The 16,887-nt window shown below is 35.5% G+C and overlaps 2 protein-coding genes across 2 annotated transcripts; one reads left to right on the plus strand and one right to left on the minus strand.

The window, feature by feature from the left end:
• Positions 1-1,721: 1,721 nt before the first annotated feature.
• On the plus strand, positions 1,722-7,710 carry LOC117420093 (cilia- and flagella-associated protein 100-like). Its single transcript, XM_034033612.3, has 7 exons — positions 1,722-1,835; positions 2,029-2,083; positions 3,291-3,442; positions 4,127-4,262; positions 4,485-4,687; positions 4,894-4,987; positions 7,526-7,710. The coding sequence occupies exons 1-7, from the start codon at positions 1,810-1,812 to the stop codon at positions 7,634-7,636; spliced, it is 777 nt and encodes a 258-aa protein (XP_033889503.3). The 5' UTR covers positions 1,722-1,809; the 3' UTR covers positions 7,637-7,710.
• Positions 7,711-8,614: 904 nt separating this feature from the next.
• LOC117419691 (small nuclear ribonucleoprotein F) lies at positions 8,615-10,428 on the minus strand. Its single transcript, XM_034032692.3, has 4 exons — positions 10,264-10,428; positions 9,617-9,742; positions 9,245-9,309; positions 8,615-8,881 (listed from the first exon to the last, which is right to left on the minus strand). The coding sequence occupies exons 1-4, from the start codon at positions 10,264-10,266 to the stop codon at positions 8,815-8,817; spliced, it is 261 nt and encodes an 86-aa protein (XP_033888583.1). The 5' UTR covers positions 10,267-10,428; the 3' UTR covers positions 8,615-8,814.
• Between the last annotated feature and the right edge of the window lie 6,459 nt (positions 10,429-16,887).

The following is a 16,887-nucleotide window of genomic DNA, read 5'->3' on the forward strand; positions in this document are numbered from 1 at the left end:
GAGCAGAGCAAGAAACAAGAATTAAACTTGAGAAAGCTAATGAAATAAAGAGGGCCTCTGCTAAAATGATGGCAATTAAAAGGTATGTTTATATAAATTTAATCTAAAAAATAATACTATATAATACTAATACTATAATACAAAAAAAAAACTATATATGAAAAAAACATGTCCTTCAAGCCATAATCGAACCAGTGACCTAAGCATTACTTTTGGCACTTGTTATCCCCCTATAGTCCTCTGTTTAACCATGTTCAATTTTACTGTACACGTCTTACCAATTTTCCCAGTCTACTCCATTCCCACAGTACAAAGCCAGCTGTTTACAGTAGTTGTCCCTTCCTTTACCAGATAACATATAGGTTGTATCATCACAATTGCAGTTCATTTTATACATGTTAGAATGAAAACACAAACACAATTAGATAGAAATGGGAATAGACATGGAGTAAACATTATGTGACTGGTGATGGTTTTTTTTTGCTGGTTGTACAAATGCAAGTACCAGAATTCGTCCTGGTTGAGTGCATGTACATAATAAACTACATGAACATAATTTTGTTCTTTTATTTAACACCATGTAATCAAAATGATATCACAGAAGTCTAACAGAAGCATAATAGTATTACAGTATTTCATATTAGATTTCGAAATGTCACATTTCCATTTTTGTCAGAAAAACTACAAAGCGGTATGTAATTCAATATATTAACGTAACATTATTCAGCAGGTTATAGTACCTGTGAGAAGTTAATGTTTATTGCAGCCAACCTCTTATTAATATCAGCCACTTTGGGAATTGCCATCATTTTTTAATTACTTTAGAAATGTCCTCATTTTTCTTTTTGAATTTCTATTATGAGATTCACTTGCATTCATAAAAAGAAGGGATTTGTACCCAGAACATCTGTTTTATAGTTATATAGTCTGTTCAGTGGTTATATTTACATATAGATTTACTCTGTCTTATAGTTATATAGTCTGTTCAATGGTTATATTTATATATAGATTTACTCTGTCTTATAGTTATATAGTCTGTTCAATGGTTATATTTATATATAGGTGTACTATTAATAAAAACATAAACAATGTACTGCCTTTCTTCTGCAGTATAATTTCAAAGAATGAGGAAATCTTGAATGAATATTTGCTTTATAAGGATTTTTTGACAAATATGACACCCCCAGAGTGGAAAAAGGAACAGGAAAGAAAGAAAGATCAGAAAAGGAAAGTCAAAATCAAGGAAAGGGACAAGAAGAAGAAAGAAGAAAAGGCCTTGGAACCGGCATTTCCAAAAGGCAGGTACTGTTTGACTAAGACAAAGAAAGCTGAAATTGTGTTCTGGTCTTTGAAAAACTTGTTTCTTGGATTTAAAGAACAAAAACCATGTGCCAAGTTTATTAAGGCCTTTTCTTCAATGGCTGTATCGGGGGTCTGGAGTGTAGTAAGGGTTGGCCTGGGGGTCCTCCTCTTTCCTGCCAAGGCGGCCCTCAGAGGTGGCGGGTGGGGGTGGAGATATCAACTACCCTCGCTCTGCATCCTGATCCACACCAAGACTAACAATCAAACAATTTATAACTCAAGTGTTACTAAAAAAACAAAGCCTAATTTGTAGCTGGCTTACCGTGATATCCAAACATATATTACCCCAGAGTAACCATATATTGTTTTTTATTACATGTACAGTTCAGTTTTGTGTTTAAAAAAAAGCATGCCATGACTTTATTATATATTTTCTGTTTTTCTGTTAAAGTTGAAGCCTCAATAACTACACGGAGAGAATCAATCAAAGTTTCTAATGTGAGACGTATGAGTAGAACACCAACTGACAAAAGGTTAGCTGTTAACATGGTCTAAGTTCACATGAAGTTGTTGTCAATACAAAATAATTACATTTTTAATATATGTTAATTACTGTTTGTGATTAAATAATCAGTATAGCACCCATAAAGACGCTTACAGAAGCTGTATTACATATATTCAAATAAGGTGATAAACAAAGTTGATGCAGAATATTTATTTTTATAGCATAAAAAGCATTGCTGACCGTCGAGCAGAAGACAGAGACTCAGACAGTGATGAGGTTTGTTTTTACTTTTCAAACAGAATAGAAATGTTTATTTATTCAAGTCTTTCACACACACACACACACACACATTATATATATATATATATATATATATATATATATATATATATATATATATATATATATATATATATATAGGGTGTTCCATAAGTCAGGCACCATAGGAAATAGCATATGTTTTGCAAAATATTTACACAATGTACTTAATATGACCTCATTTTGCATTCATATGTTCAATGGTTCTTTCCAGAGAATACATTCCTCTTTGTTTAAGACATTTCACATCTAAAAGAAAGAGACAACCAATATTAACAATCATATCTTATGTTTTATGGGACAGTCTGTAGATTGATGTACTTTTCAAGTACCATACTAAGCAAGCTGTGGCTATGTTTACAACAGAAACAGAGGTAGCACGTTTAATTGTGGCACTAGATTTCCTGAAAAAAATCCACTTGCTCATCTTTTTTTATTATGACATGGGTGTATAACAAACTTCTGAGTGCCTTGCCAGTGGGTGTCATGTTATGGTAATTAAGGAGGGGCTGTGCTAATATTTAAAAAGAATTGTACTCTGAATTAAACATATATTGCATTAAAGAGAGTTTGTAAGATCTAAGAGTGATATTACAGAAACATTCCAATTGTACTTTATTACAGCCTCCCGGGTTTACATCAGGTATATTTGATCATTCTACTACTTTTATGTTGCATTTTATTTTGCATTTGTGAGATAAGCATTTCTTAATACTGTATTTCTGTCTGTAAGATGATGATTTTCAATTTGTCCCTGGAACTTAACCTTATTTTGACCCATGGGACAATGTCAATCAAATCAAACCAAACTGGCTCTGGCCTACCCCCTCCAAGCATTCCATGGTTGTAACGTGCATTTCCAAAATCTAGAAAGGTATAATACGGGTATGTTGATGGTATAATGACATCAATAATTTAGATTGTTACACCGGGGTGGGGGGGGGGGGCAACAGTCATTGTAAACATTGCCAATTTCTTCTGCTATTCAGGGAGATATCTTATAAATTACTTAAACCAGGTCTAGAGCTGCATGGTCTAAAAGTGCCCTTGCATGAGTCTAGGTGGTTTACATAAACTATAAAGATTTTATGTTTAAATGTTTTCTTATTTCCCTCATTAGAGGCAAGGTTTGTACTGTGTTACTAAGATTTCTGTTTACTACCAGGAACTTGAGCTCTACTTCAAAGATCCAAAGGAGATGTTGAACATTTTAACAGAGCTTGAAGAGCAAAATCTTTCATATATACAAAACTTTCAAGAAACAGAGGAAGCTATGGAGGAAATACATATGAACGCCCGTATCACAAAGGAGAGAATGTATGTTTGTTACACTCTAGGTAGACTAAAACACATACTGTTAACCCAATAGGGGGATTGCTTTCTTTTCATTACAAGTAAAGGAGAGGCACCTTGAAAAAGCAGCCACCTATCTTAAGCTGCCACAAATGTTCAATACCTTTGGTGGCTGGTTTTAGGTTGCACTATGTAGAATATGATCATGTAACGTAATGTCAAGTCAATGAGGACATCTTCAAAAAAATACATTTTCTGCAGATTCCTGAAATAATGATACTTGGATATGTAGTAAAGATGATCTATTAGATGTATTTGTTTTGTTCACTCCTATGGTGTTCTATACACTAGCTTGAGTTGAGTAGCATTCATAGCACAGCAATGGTAAACCACATATGGCATACTGTATTGAAATACATACTGTACTGAAATACGTTCAATAAAGATATAGCAATAATGGTAACTTAATTTAGAGGAGGGGTTATATTTTGTAATCAATCATTAAGTTTATGGCAACAACTATGTTTAATTGTAGTTGTTACTTATTTAATACTCTACACTTTATGAGCACTCAATATTGGATTCCTTGAATAGCATCCTTTGCTAGTACTGTACTGTTGGTTTGATAAGTGAAAAGTATCCATATCTGATAACCACATAATTGAGCTTGATGAGAATTTTGTGTTTTGTATTTGGTCACTTCTTTAGGAATTATGAAACAGAAATACTAAAGCAGCAGATTGCTATGCTTAAAGCAACCATTATAAGGGAAGAGGAGAAAGCTTCAGAACTAGAGTTCAAGTCTAGAATTTTTTCCGATGGAGAAGTGAATTCACAAAAACAAGTAAGGCCAATAACAGAATTGTAAGATCACATATTTGTATGTTAAGTGTTTTTTGCAGTGATGACCAGGGTCAATAAGATGTGAATTTTGCCTAGATAATGCACAACGATAGGCCTGCCAGAAAATGTTATATTCAAATGCGGCTGGTAAAAAGAAACTCAATTGCAATTTTGTTTACCTCTGCGTTGAAACAAAATTTATATTTGTTATCTTGTACTTTAGGATTCTATACTTAATATGTTGAACAAAAAAGTGGATGATGTCTACAAGTCTTGCATTGGTGAAGTTCCAGCAAAAATCAGCACACTGCAGATGTTAACAAGCATAGAGAACCGAATGGAAGAATTACTGGAGAGCTTGGAAACATTGCCACGAGATAAAGTGGAAGCAGTTGAACGCTCAAAAGAAAAGGAAATGCGACTGAGGTATTGCTTCTATAGAAAACATAGATGAGCAACTGCAGTTTTAGGACATGACAGCTTTCAAGTGCATTATTTTACACTAATATATATATATATATATATATATATATATATTTAAATCACCTCTAAAATTAAAAAGGTTAACTGTTTTAAATTTAAATATAAGTGACAATGTGTATAATTAACACACATTGTTCTGCACTTCAAAGGATACGTGAGGAACAAATCAAAATTAAGAAGCAACAGCAGGAGGAAAGGCTAAGAACTGCAATCCAGAGAGCAAATGCAGACACAAAGAAAAGGGTTTGTACTGAAATCTGTGTTTTTAACAATTATACAGGGGGAGGGGGGGGGGGGGGAGGTGGTGAACTGTTCTTTGCACCAAGCTAAACAGCTCTTCGTCAAACCTAGCCTCTCCCTCACAATCTGCTTTTACTGTTCGTTCATTTCGTGACACATGAGGTTTCTAATCTATTCCGACCGCTTGGCAGTACTTGTTTTATTTGCCTGTCCGCCACACTCCTGTATTGATTATTTCTTTCTGGATAAAATCTGCCTCCCATTGTCCACTCTTGTACCTATAACTGTATAGTCATGTAAGACCACGACCCCTTGGGTTTGAAGCTTGTTTTGCTCAGACAGACAGCACCTCACCATTAATGATGATTCCACCCCGCCACTCTCTGGTAAAAGCTTTGTCCAGTTTATTTCTTCCCAGATAGACCTTTTCCTAGACACCAACTACTCCAAGGTTATCCTTAGCTACATTATTGAAACCCCAAAGGAATATTTACATGGGCAAGTAATTTACTTCAAATCATTAAAACTCAGAACGGGATGGCTCTCAGAATTAACTGATCTTATTTTACAGTTAGATCAGTGACATGCACTCCAGATCTCCATAAACAACAATTGATCTTACAAACTGAATTACACCTTTTCCCCACACAAAAGGCAAAACAATTACTGATTAAATCACGGAACAGAATATATTATTATTCATTTCTTAGCAGAATATATGAACACATTGACAAGATAAGCAAAGTTTGGGCACATCAGCTGTGTCAGTCTACTGCTTCACATTTGATGCCACAAATTAGCTTGCAATTGGGCCTGCCCCCAGTAGATCAGCAGATCAGTGATCAATTAAAAAAAAAAAGTACTCTACTCTTTACACATCTGATTCACCTGCAGATCCCTCCTCAACAGTCTTTTTTTGAGAACCTTTCTATTCTACTTGTCAATTCACTGTCCACCTGGAGGAGGCGTTTTCTCTAGATGAAGTAACTCAAGCTATGAGGTCCCATAGAATGTTATTATAATTTAGCCCTTGTTTATGTCCCTTTCTTTATTTATCTGGAACAAAAAAGCATATCAGAATCCACAGACTTTCTCCAGAGAATAAAATCAATGGGGGTATGGATCTATCTAACTTTAAATGTTACTATTGGTTGGCTAACATTCGCAATCAGTTGCACTGGTCGCAATCTCACCTCCAACTAGATGGGCCTCCATGGATGGTCCTGGAGACTGCTTCTTGCCGGTCTTCCCAACTTCCACTAATATACTCCTCCCTGTCTGTCACTCCCTCCAGATTTGGGCTCCGTTTAGACAGAAGTTCGGCCTATAATCCATGTCCATGTCTTCTCCTGTAAACTGTCTGTTCCCACCCTCGGTGGGAGACTACTTTTAGTATATGGTACAAAACTGTTTTTAAATCATTTCACCAACATTCTCAAAAATGTAACCTACCACGTAAACACTTTTTTCATTACTTACAAATTCAGAACTTAAAGTTGCTCAATTTCCTCTGCTGCTTCCTAAAAATCCACTATTGATTCCATACAAGAATCTAACCATGACTGTAGGGGAGTTGTATCTAAATTACAGAACATCTGTATTGCCCTTCACTGTCTACACTGAAAACCCAGTAGGAAGAATTTCACAGATGATGTATTGAAATCTATTGTCACCCGTGCAGTCATTTTTGGTCTGTGCTTGACATAGGCTGATACAATTCAACATTTTGACTCGGGCCTGAATTTAACCTTAACTGGATTCAATGTGTGACAGATGCACACTAGCACCTGTTTCTCTCATCCATATGTTCTGGTCTTGCCCAGAATGGCTCCATTCTGGACCTGTTTTTGAGACCTTGTCAGACCTTGCAAGTGCCCATTGATCCCACCCCACACATTGCGCTTTAGTGTAGTAACCATTGATATTCCTCTGTCTAAGCTGCAGTCACCAACTCCCTGGCCTTTGCAACTCTATTGACTAGACACCTGATTTTGTTTGGTTGGAAGCAGGCTGACCCACCCTCATATCTTCACTAGATCACAAATCTTATGCATTTCCTTAAATCAGACCAACTCGGACTACCCTCTCTTCCATAACTTCCTTCTAGGTCAGTGTTCCTCACTGAAAATTGGCAGGCCAAAGATAAGTATTATAACCCCCTAATCTGCTAACATTAAAAACTGAATACATTTTCAACTTACTTGTAAGGTTCTGATAACGTGGCTCATAAGCAGGAGGATGCAGCTCGCAGGCGGTATGGTCTCAGTCTGTTAGTGCTTGTTCTTTATTGTGTTCCATTGTACTATAGCGTGGGAGCTGATGTTAAACAACCACCACTAAGAAAAGCAGGCTCATGCTGGTACTGTTTTGATTGGCTGATTAACGTAAAAACTTAAAAGCAGGCAGGCTAATCGATTAATGTGACAGCAGAGCATTTTTGCTCTTTTATTTTATTAGTTTCTGCTATTAAATTGTCTTGTTTTTAGGTAACTTGGGGAAAATATACAGCTTACAGATCATTGTTTTTCTATTATTTTTTAGGCTGGAAGAAAGTTGATGTTCCGCTCAGAGCCACCAACAATAAAACATGTTGACAAATCCAAGGGGATGACTACCAAGGAGCAAGAAGATTTGTTGTATTACTTTACATAAAGTTCTTCAAGAGAACTAACACATTTGGAGGAGTGCTTACACTTTTTTTTTTATTTATTTTTTAGATGTTTGACACGTAGACCAAATACTTTGTGTAACAACCTTTTAAAGTCAAGTGTTTTTACTACTTTGTAAAATAATTGCTTTCATAGTTGCACAGTGTTAATTAGCTGGTTTTGATGCACAGCACGAACTGGATGATTCCGTGGATAATAAAACCAATTTGGACCAATTGTGTTTGATTGCTGCTGTCCAATAGATTTGAATTGAGATTTCATTACAGCAAGTAAAAATGAAAAAGCCGGTACTTGCTTCGATTGATTTTAAATTCAATTGTGTGACATGGCAGCAGACATCTCTTGTCTGCTTGAAGCCTGCGACAGCAGGAAGCCGATTGGCTGATGGCACTGATTAATATTTTAACAAAAAGTCCCATCTACATAGGAACTGATTTAATAGTTTTTAATAGGCATCTCAAATGCCATACAACTATGTAATACCTTGTGTAAAAGAGGTTTGACAAATATTTCTGCTCCCCATTAAAAGTACAAATATGGTTTTAGATGTCAAATAAGAATATTGGTAAGTGTAACTGAAAGCAGCAAGGCCTTATTCACAAAGCAATAACTACAAGGGGGCATCAACGGTGCTAGGAGCAAATACAATTATAGGCAGGAAGATCTCTCAAAATGGCAGGCTAAACTATGAATAGAAGCCTTTGTGTCATATGTTTATCCCAACCGTATGATGTCCTGTTACTGAATGAACATCGTATTTGGAATCCCAAGGAATGTAAACAGGAGAAATTCCACTTGTCATATAATCTTCAATTATGTAATAGTGATGGACAGACCAATCCTATAGAGATTACTATCAGTATTAAACTTAATAAATCATTACTATTCCACAAGCCATTAAATTCTTCAGATAGTTGGCACTTACCTAATTTGACCAAGTAATACCGCACATTAAACAGTGTTAAAAAAAAGTGCAATATGCACAATTTTATTATTTCTGTGCTGTTCTTGAAGCACACGGCATGGAAAACAAAGTTAAACTAAAAACAACTGTTTCAGTAAGACACAAAATCAACATAAACCAAAAACTTAAATCAGTTACAAAGTCATACAACTGATGCATCCGGTATAAAAGGAATGAGATTTTCTTGTACAAAATGTTTATTCTCTCATTTCTCCATCTTCCTCCTCTTCTTCAACACCTCTTATATACAGAACATTGTTGCATCTTTAAAAAAAAAAAAAAAAATAAATAAAAAAAAATTAGTATGGTACTGCAAACGTATGAGGGCAGTTCAGAACTCATTAATGCAGGCCCCTATACCGAACCATGCCACATCGTAAGACAGCCTGACAAACTGAACAAATATATATATTATATATATATATATATATATATATATATATATATATATATATATATATATATATATATATATCCTAAAAAAATGTCATATTTGATAAAAGCTCAATTGGTAAGTCTACTTGGCCATGTGCTATATTTGACCCATTTTTTCAACTTTAACAAATAAAAAACACTTGATAGAATTATACCAATAACTAGTAGGTGAGTTAACACCAGGTAACTTACCTAACAAGAACTTCTCCTAAGTGACCAGCCAATGCTCCATCAACATATTCTTCTGTGTTAGCCAGCTTTTGTATGACAAAAATAAACACACATATTAATAAACTGCTTTACAATTTTTTGATGCATTTGAAATGTACTGTAAATAAGTTTAAAATCCATTATCCTCAAAAGTAGAAAGTTTGTAAACTGTCACAAAAAAAAAAAAAAAAAAAACGGTAGAGAATGTCCTACATAGACCTAACTACAGAGGCTACTGCAGCATGTTTCATAAATTGCTTTTGTTTGGCCATAAGTAGCAAAGTCATAAAATGAATAACTCCATACAGTTAAACTTTCTCATCCCTATACTTGTAAACATGGCCATCTACCAACCTGCATGTTCATGTACCCATCCACTGAAACCAGGTAGCCTTTATACTCCATTCCCCACTTCAATTTTACCATAACTGGTTTACCAGTTAGACCATTGAGAAATGGCTTTGGGTTCAGAGGTAAACTCTAAAAAACAAACAAAAAACAATACAGTAAATTTCAGAAACAGACATTCATTTTTTTCAGAAAAAAAACATGTTATACAATGAATAACTGTAGATTTCTATATGTTAAAGATATAGTACTCATAATTATTGAGACTTTTATAACAATAAATGGTAGTATTACAGAGTATGAAAGAGATCACGTTTCTTTTAGGCTAGCGTTTGTTAACAATCACTGACCAGATCCTGGAATTGTTTTCTTGTTACAGCCCATATACTCACTTTTTGTTTGAACAAACATTTTCATAAAAAACATGTTGTGTGAGTGTCATAGTGGTATACCAAACAAACGGGTTTTGTATTGTTTGCAACCTGCCTGTACTCTCTCTATCATATCACTGAGCCGGGGCCTACTCATTACCGCTACAACAAACCAATAAATGAATGAACCGTGACACAACAGTACTAGAACGAAAGATTCACATAACCGTTTAAAAGAAGAACTCATTCACGTTGACACAAAGTTATAAATTACAAACTCACCATTTTATTTTTGAATCCGGTATTTTATTCTAGTAGTCTCTAAAACACAAGAGAACCCAAATCCCACGCCGCGCACTAAAAAAATAAAAATAAAATATCACGAGAAAATGGCTGCTTTCTTTGACCTCTCAACTTTCACCCTGAATAGGAAACGTGTTCTGATTGGACAACGTGTCTGTGCTGAAGGAGGTGAGTTATTGACTATTGTTTGGGACAATAGTTTGCTATATCGCCTCACAGTGGCCGCTACCTGTGTAACAATAAGAATAAAAGGATAGACAGATCGTTGATCAGACAAGGTTTCCTTAAAACTCAAATGTATTAAATATGTACATTTACATGAAGTGGTGTTGTTTCTGAAACTAATTACATAAAATGGACGCTGGGGATTCTTAAAAGTACGTCTCTGTTAATATGCGTTGTAGAGCAGCGTTGACCTCTTTGAACTTAGTTTTTTTAATGTCCAACGCCTTCACTCCCTGAAGGTCCAGAGTAGGTGACTATAACTTAAGTAAACAAAGACATATTTGATATTACAAACCCTGTCAATACTGAAACTAATGTACATGTGTAGCACCCTTCTTGGTGTAATATACCCTGCAGCACGGGGCCCTCACACTTCCTTGCAATACACTACAATCACAAATGTTTTACATTCTTTGAATAAGCAGCTAAACACTTCAAACTGTACAGGTATGTAGGGATACACAATGCAGATCACATTTCCAACAAAGTATTACAAGATTAGGTCTACAGCCTGGATTGTAAATGCGGAGTGATCTGAATAGAATGTGAATCAATGTGCTTGAAGGCATTCAGCCCAATACAATAATCAGCATTCAGTGGGTGTCATGAAATCCAGCTAAGGGCAGTAGTCCTCCACTAGCAGACAACGGGATGTTACGTGCTTGCCTTTCTTGGGTGTCTGCTTTACTATTTAGATTAGCCAGTTTTAATATAAAATATCACTACAATAAGAACCACTCCAGGGGTGGAAATAAGACTCCTATTGCATAGTAGTTTTACCCATTCCAGATTGTGTGTGTAGGTAACAAGCTCAGGTGTGTCTAGGAAAACCAGGAAGGGATCAAACTGCTCTGCAATGGGAGTCTTATTTCCATATCTCCACTGAGATAAAAATGTAAGCTACTTTAAAAAAAAAAATCAAAATAACTTGCACATTTTGTAACCCTCTGTTTCCCCTCCTTCCTCAATGAGCATCTTGTTATCCAGTCAGAGCCTGGTCGATGGCAGCTTCCTGGCCGCTGCAAATCTGCTGCTGTAGAGGGGACAAGTCTCAGACCCCCTGGCCAGATTTGATGCGCCCTGGCCCTCCACTGAACAAAGCTCCCAGGGAGTGGACTCCACTGGGTCCCCAGGCAGCCCTGGCAGGAAAGCCCCTGCTGAGGACATGAAAGTTGGGCATCAGGAGGAGTCAGTGTTGGCCAGATACATTTATTATATGTTTGTTTTTTTTAAATAGATAAAGTCACCTAACATTCTTAGCATGCAGAAGCATCCATCCTTACAAAAACATCAGTGTTTTACTGCAGTGTAGAATCAACACTCCTGGCAAATATTTGAATAGAAATGTATACAAGCTGTAGTATATAGATAGTGCCCTAAAAGTGATGTCTCATACTAGATTAAAACCATATGTCTTTATTGCTTCTTCATAGGCCACATAACCACTGTTTGGATTGCTGTATTTTTGCACAAACAATATCAGCCTTTTTTCAGTGTTTTTTGTGGGGGCTAAATTGAGACGTGCAAACTCATCTCACTTTTGTTCCTGAGCTTGACTTAAATCCTTCTGGAAAGCAGATCTATCTTTCTCCTCCGAACATAAGGCAAATCTATTTCTGTCCTCCCATCACAATGTTAAAAACCCCTCCAAGCTTTCCCATTAGTGTTGACATCATATCTCTGACCGAGAAGACCAATCAAAACGCGAGACTGTTACACGGTTCAATACCAAAAACCGGGCCTCTGTTATACCTCAGTAGCTTGTGGGAAAAATAACTTAAGAACAAAGAGGGATAAGTAGTAAAACAACAAATGATGTAGAAGTATTGTGTTCATAGACTACACACTGCCACATTAAATGTTCAGAGTTCTCAATTATTGTATTAAAGTAAAAAATACTTTACAGAATCTTTACAGTGTTTGTATTGGGTTTTTTCTATATATATATATATATATATATATATATATATATATATATATATATATATATATATATATATATATATATATACATACATATATATATATATTAGCTCAAAGAGCCAGCTGCCCAACGTTTCGATATGTTGTACATATCTTTCTCAAGGGAGCCTGTGTTTGAATCAAAACATTGGAGGTATTTATAGATTTTTAACGGCATGACAACTACTTGTTATTGTTTATATATATATATATATATATATATATATATATATATATATATATATATATATATATATATATTAGTAAACGTTCTTGCTCCACTGCACTGCAACAGTCCAATTACATTATTAACAAGCTGTAGTGTATGATAATAATAGTGAGAACAGCAATCGGAAAATTCATGGGCACATTAAACTGAAAATGTAATTGTTTACTGCTTTTGCCGGGCCCCTTTTACATTGCACACATGTTTTTAAAACGGTTTATTTTTTGCCACACTGATTGTTATCCATTCATGTCTTGATTGCTCTCCCAGCCTGCAGTCTGTGTAGTGGAGCCGGAGACAAAATGGAATGAGGTACTTAGACCCTGCACACTTCAGAATTACTGTTACGGCTTGTTCGCAGACCCTGATTAGCACTAAACCTAGTCTTTTTAATGTAAGGTAAGGCAGTCCAAGATTAGTATTAACCAGGATCCATGGAACCAGCCAATAAGCAACATTTTTCCCAAAGCACACAAATATTTTTTTTTTCATTACAGGCTACTGCCATAAGATGGCAGCATTATACCAGACCTTCCATACCAACACACATGTCAGACCCTTTAAATATCACTTCAGTGAACTGAGCAAAAATGGTGACAGTAAGTATAGTTGACTTTATCAAGAGTTTATCAATAAGCTGGCAAAACAAGCACTAAGACACAATGTTGAGAAAACAAATATGCCTGTTTTGCTTTGGAACTTAATTGATAGTGTTCATTAAACGCATTGACATCAACAGGAATGATTTTACTTCTTTAAAAAAGTTTGTATGTCATTGTTTTGTTTCCCTGACTTTAAGGACCACGTCTGTCCAATATAAGAGAATTGTCAGCCTCAGGGAAACAGCAAATACTAACAGTGAATAAACAAGGATAATGCAATAATAATGTACACAGTTGTCATTTGCATCCTCCTCTCTCACTTCAAGTTTTTGATGTTTATGTGCTTGGTGCACAGGATATATATAAGAAACAGGCTGTGCTTCACAAAATGTGATTATTTTGTAGTTAGATTTTAATTGCTGGTGCACTGGTGGGGAAACATGTAACCCAGCATTAGGGGCTGTCATTATGGAAATGCACAACGGTCATGACACAATATTAGTGCAGGTTTATGTTATGTAGTCTGTTATGTATCAGCCATTTTAAATTTTTTTTGTCAGTTTATATTAGTTTATATTAGGACTTTATTTCTACAAGATTGGAAAATAAGTGTATAGTGAGGGTTACGGTTAGAATGAAGTCTGTAACATGATGAATGTTAGGGCACTATTTTGAAGATAATTCTTACATTTGTATTTCCAGATGAAATAAAGCAAAATAAACCGAGACATAAAATCTCCTGTGCCTTAAATATCAGTTCTGTTATTTACAAATCTCACATTATTTTAGAGCATTTTGTATTTACCTCCATTATGCCTAATTGAAGGATCAATATTCTTAGCTAATATCAAGTTATTTCTAACTATTCCAATGTTGGAAATTGCTGTACTTAAATCATGACACAATGGGGTCTATTTTAATGATCTAAACAGTCACTGATCTATTAATCTAGTTCTTAATTATTTCCACGTGGATTGGTGCCTGTACATAAAAGTATCTAATGATTAACAGAAAACTTTTTTATGCATAGAAAACAATTACAGCCCTGAAGACTTCTGATGCACTTCAATAGCACCTTTGATGGCCTATGTGGGCAGCAGTGTGGAGTAGTGGTTAGGGCTCTGGACTCTTGACCTGTGGGTTCAATCCCAGGTGGGGGACATTGCTGCTGTACCCTTGAGCAAGGTACTTTACCTAGATTGCTCCAGTAAAAACCTAACTTTATAAATGGATAATTGTATGTAAAAATAATGTGATATCTTGTAACAATTGTAAGTTGCCCTGGATAAGGGTGTCTGCTAAGAAAGAAATAAATAATAATAATGTGACCTCCATTGTAATTTTGTAATCCCTCAGTGTTCCTCTCTTAAACCAAGGGGACACTAGTCTACATGTTGCTAGAAAATGTAGAATTAAATCTGTTGCTTCTATATTGATGCTTTAAATTTCTGGGGACACTATTCGACAGAATGTAGAAATTGTAGACAGAATGTTGATGGATAGCATGAGAAGGCAATACATACAAGTAGATGATATTTCTTATAAAAGTTTATTGGTGTTTTTTAGTGTCCACATAATTTACGAGCATATATATAAAAGCGTCTGCTAAATAAACAAATATTAGTAATATTTACCATTACCCTCATCATTTCTGTTCTGAATGTGTTATTTTTGGCTTAAATGTTTTTCTGTTTTATTTGTGTAAATAACTCATTGTAAATAGAGAGAAGATGAAATGTGACTATTGTCATAGTTTTGTTTTTTTTTGTTGTTTTTTTGAACAAAATTCCTAATTATGCCAGGTGAGGACTTTTCTTCTTCTATAAATCAGATATCGGTAACTGTGTAACATTATTTGCAAGTTGCGTCTGGTGAACTGCAATGTTCAAACGGCTTTAAACAAAAAGTAGCACTCACTTTATCCATTACTGTTAAGTATCAAATGAAAGCCATTACTTGAGACAAAATGACCACTGAACATAACTTGGGAACTTAAACGCAACATATTGTTAACAACGGTTTAAAAAAAAAAAAAAAAAAAATATATATATATATATATATATATATATATATATATATATATATATATATATATTTAGAATATTAGACTATAATGCCAACACAACATTATGTTTAAACGGTTCATAATAGTAAATCGTTTTTTTTTTTTTTTCAAGGAATACAATATTCATAAGTTTGTCGACTTTAATGCCGCTCTCATCGCATACTGACAAACTGGTCATTATAACCTATAAAAGAGAAGAAAAATGAAAAAAATATCACCCTGAAAAAATCGATAAGGAGAGACTCACTCACAATATCTCGCACCGGTTCTGCATTCATGTTCTCCAGCTGTCACTGACTTTTTACATCACCTTCATTGGCTGATTTATTCTATGATGCAATTATTATTATTATTATTATTATTATTATTTATTTCTTAGCAGACGCCCTTATCCAGGGCGACTTACAATCGTAAGCAAAAACATTTCAAGCGTTACAATACAAGTAATACAATAAGAGCAAGAAATACAATAACTTTTGTTCAAGTAAAGTACAAGTTTGACAAACCACAATTCAATAATACAGCAGGTAATAGTGATAGTTACATCAGGATATGATTAAATAGTGATAGTTACATCAGGATGTGATTAAATACAAAGTACTACAGGTTAAAAACTTGGCAGATTACAGTATTCTGAAGTACAGGATTAAATGCAGTAAAATAGGGGCTGATAAGAGCAAAATAAAGCACATTTACATGAAGGGTGATAGTGTCCCAGGATACAAACAGAGGAGTTCTACAGGTGCTCTTTGAAGAGGTGAGTCTTAAGGAGGCGCCGGAATGTGGTCAGGGACTGGGCAGTCCTGACATCTGTAGGAAGGTCATTCCACCACTGCGGAGCAAGGGTGGAGAAGGAGCGGGCTTTGGAGGCAGGGGAGCGTAGCGGTGGTAGAGCTAGTCTTCTAGTGCAGGCGGAGCGGAGAGGTCGAGTGGGGGTGTAGGGAGAGATGAGGGTCTGGAGGTAGCTGGGTGCAGACTGGTCAAGGCACCTGTAGGCTAGTACAAGAGTCTTGAACTGGATGCGAGCGGTGATCGGGAGCCAGTGGAGCGAGCGGAGTAGTGGAGTAGCGTGTTCAACAGTTGGCTTCTACAAAATCAACAGTCCTTTGATTCAGTTGCTTGCAACAAAGTTGCCTGAAACCTGTAGCTTGCACGTCACTTTCTACAAATAAAAAGTATCCCTTTCTACATTTTTCTGTTGTGTTAGTACTGGTAACTGAGTTGCAGCTTTCCATTAGCCATGTCATTGCTGTTGTCAGGATTTGGCCTTGCATTCTGATTCCTCCTACTACTTCTCTGTATGCCACCCTCTAACGGCTAGCTTTAATGTCGATGTAAGTAAAACTTGAATGAACCAAGGAAAACTTAAAACAATGAACATATTGTAGTGCCACGTGGACTCTCTCCCCAAACTTTGCTTTGTGTTGACTTGTGTTATCACCCTGTCCTGTCTTTGATAGGGCTGATTGGCTTATCTTAACTTCTTAGGAAAGTATGGAATTATACTGTGTTATCGTGTTACC

This window comes from Acipenser ruthenus, chromosome 14 (assembly GCF_902713425.1).
Source record: "Acipenser ruthenus chromosome 14, fAciRut3.2 maternal haplotype, whole genome shotgun sequence".
In the NCBI taxonomy this organism is placed as follows: Eukaryota; Metazoa; Chordata; class Actinopteri; order Acipenseriformes; family Acipenseridae; genus Acipenser; species Acipenser ruthenus.

Excerpts from the sequence above, each read along its gene's own strand:
- LOC117420093 (XM_034033612.3), top strand. The coding sequence starts at position 1,810 with ATGAGTAGAACACCAACTGACAAAAG. Across the intron at positions 2,084-3,290 it reads GAGACTCAGACAGTGATGAG|GAACTTGAGCTCTACTTCAA; the intron begins GTTTGTTTTTAC and ends GTTTACTACCAG. Across the intron at positions 3,443-4,126 it reads CGTATCACAAAGGAGAGAAT|GAATTATGAAACAGAAATAC; the intron begins GTATGTTTGTTA and ends TCACTTCTTTAG.
- LOC117419691 (XM_034032692.3), bottom strand. Across the intron at positions 9,310-9,616 it reads ATGGGTACATGAACATGCAG|CTGGCTAACACAGAAGAATA; the intron begins GTTGGTAGATGG and ends GTCATACAAAAG. Across the intron at positions 8,882-9,244 it reads TTAGGAGAAGTTCTTGTTAG|ATGCAACAATGTTCTGTATA; the intron begins GTAAGTTACCTG and ends TTTTTTTTAAAG.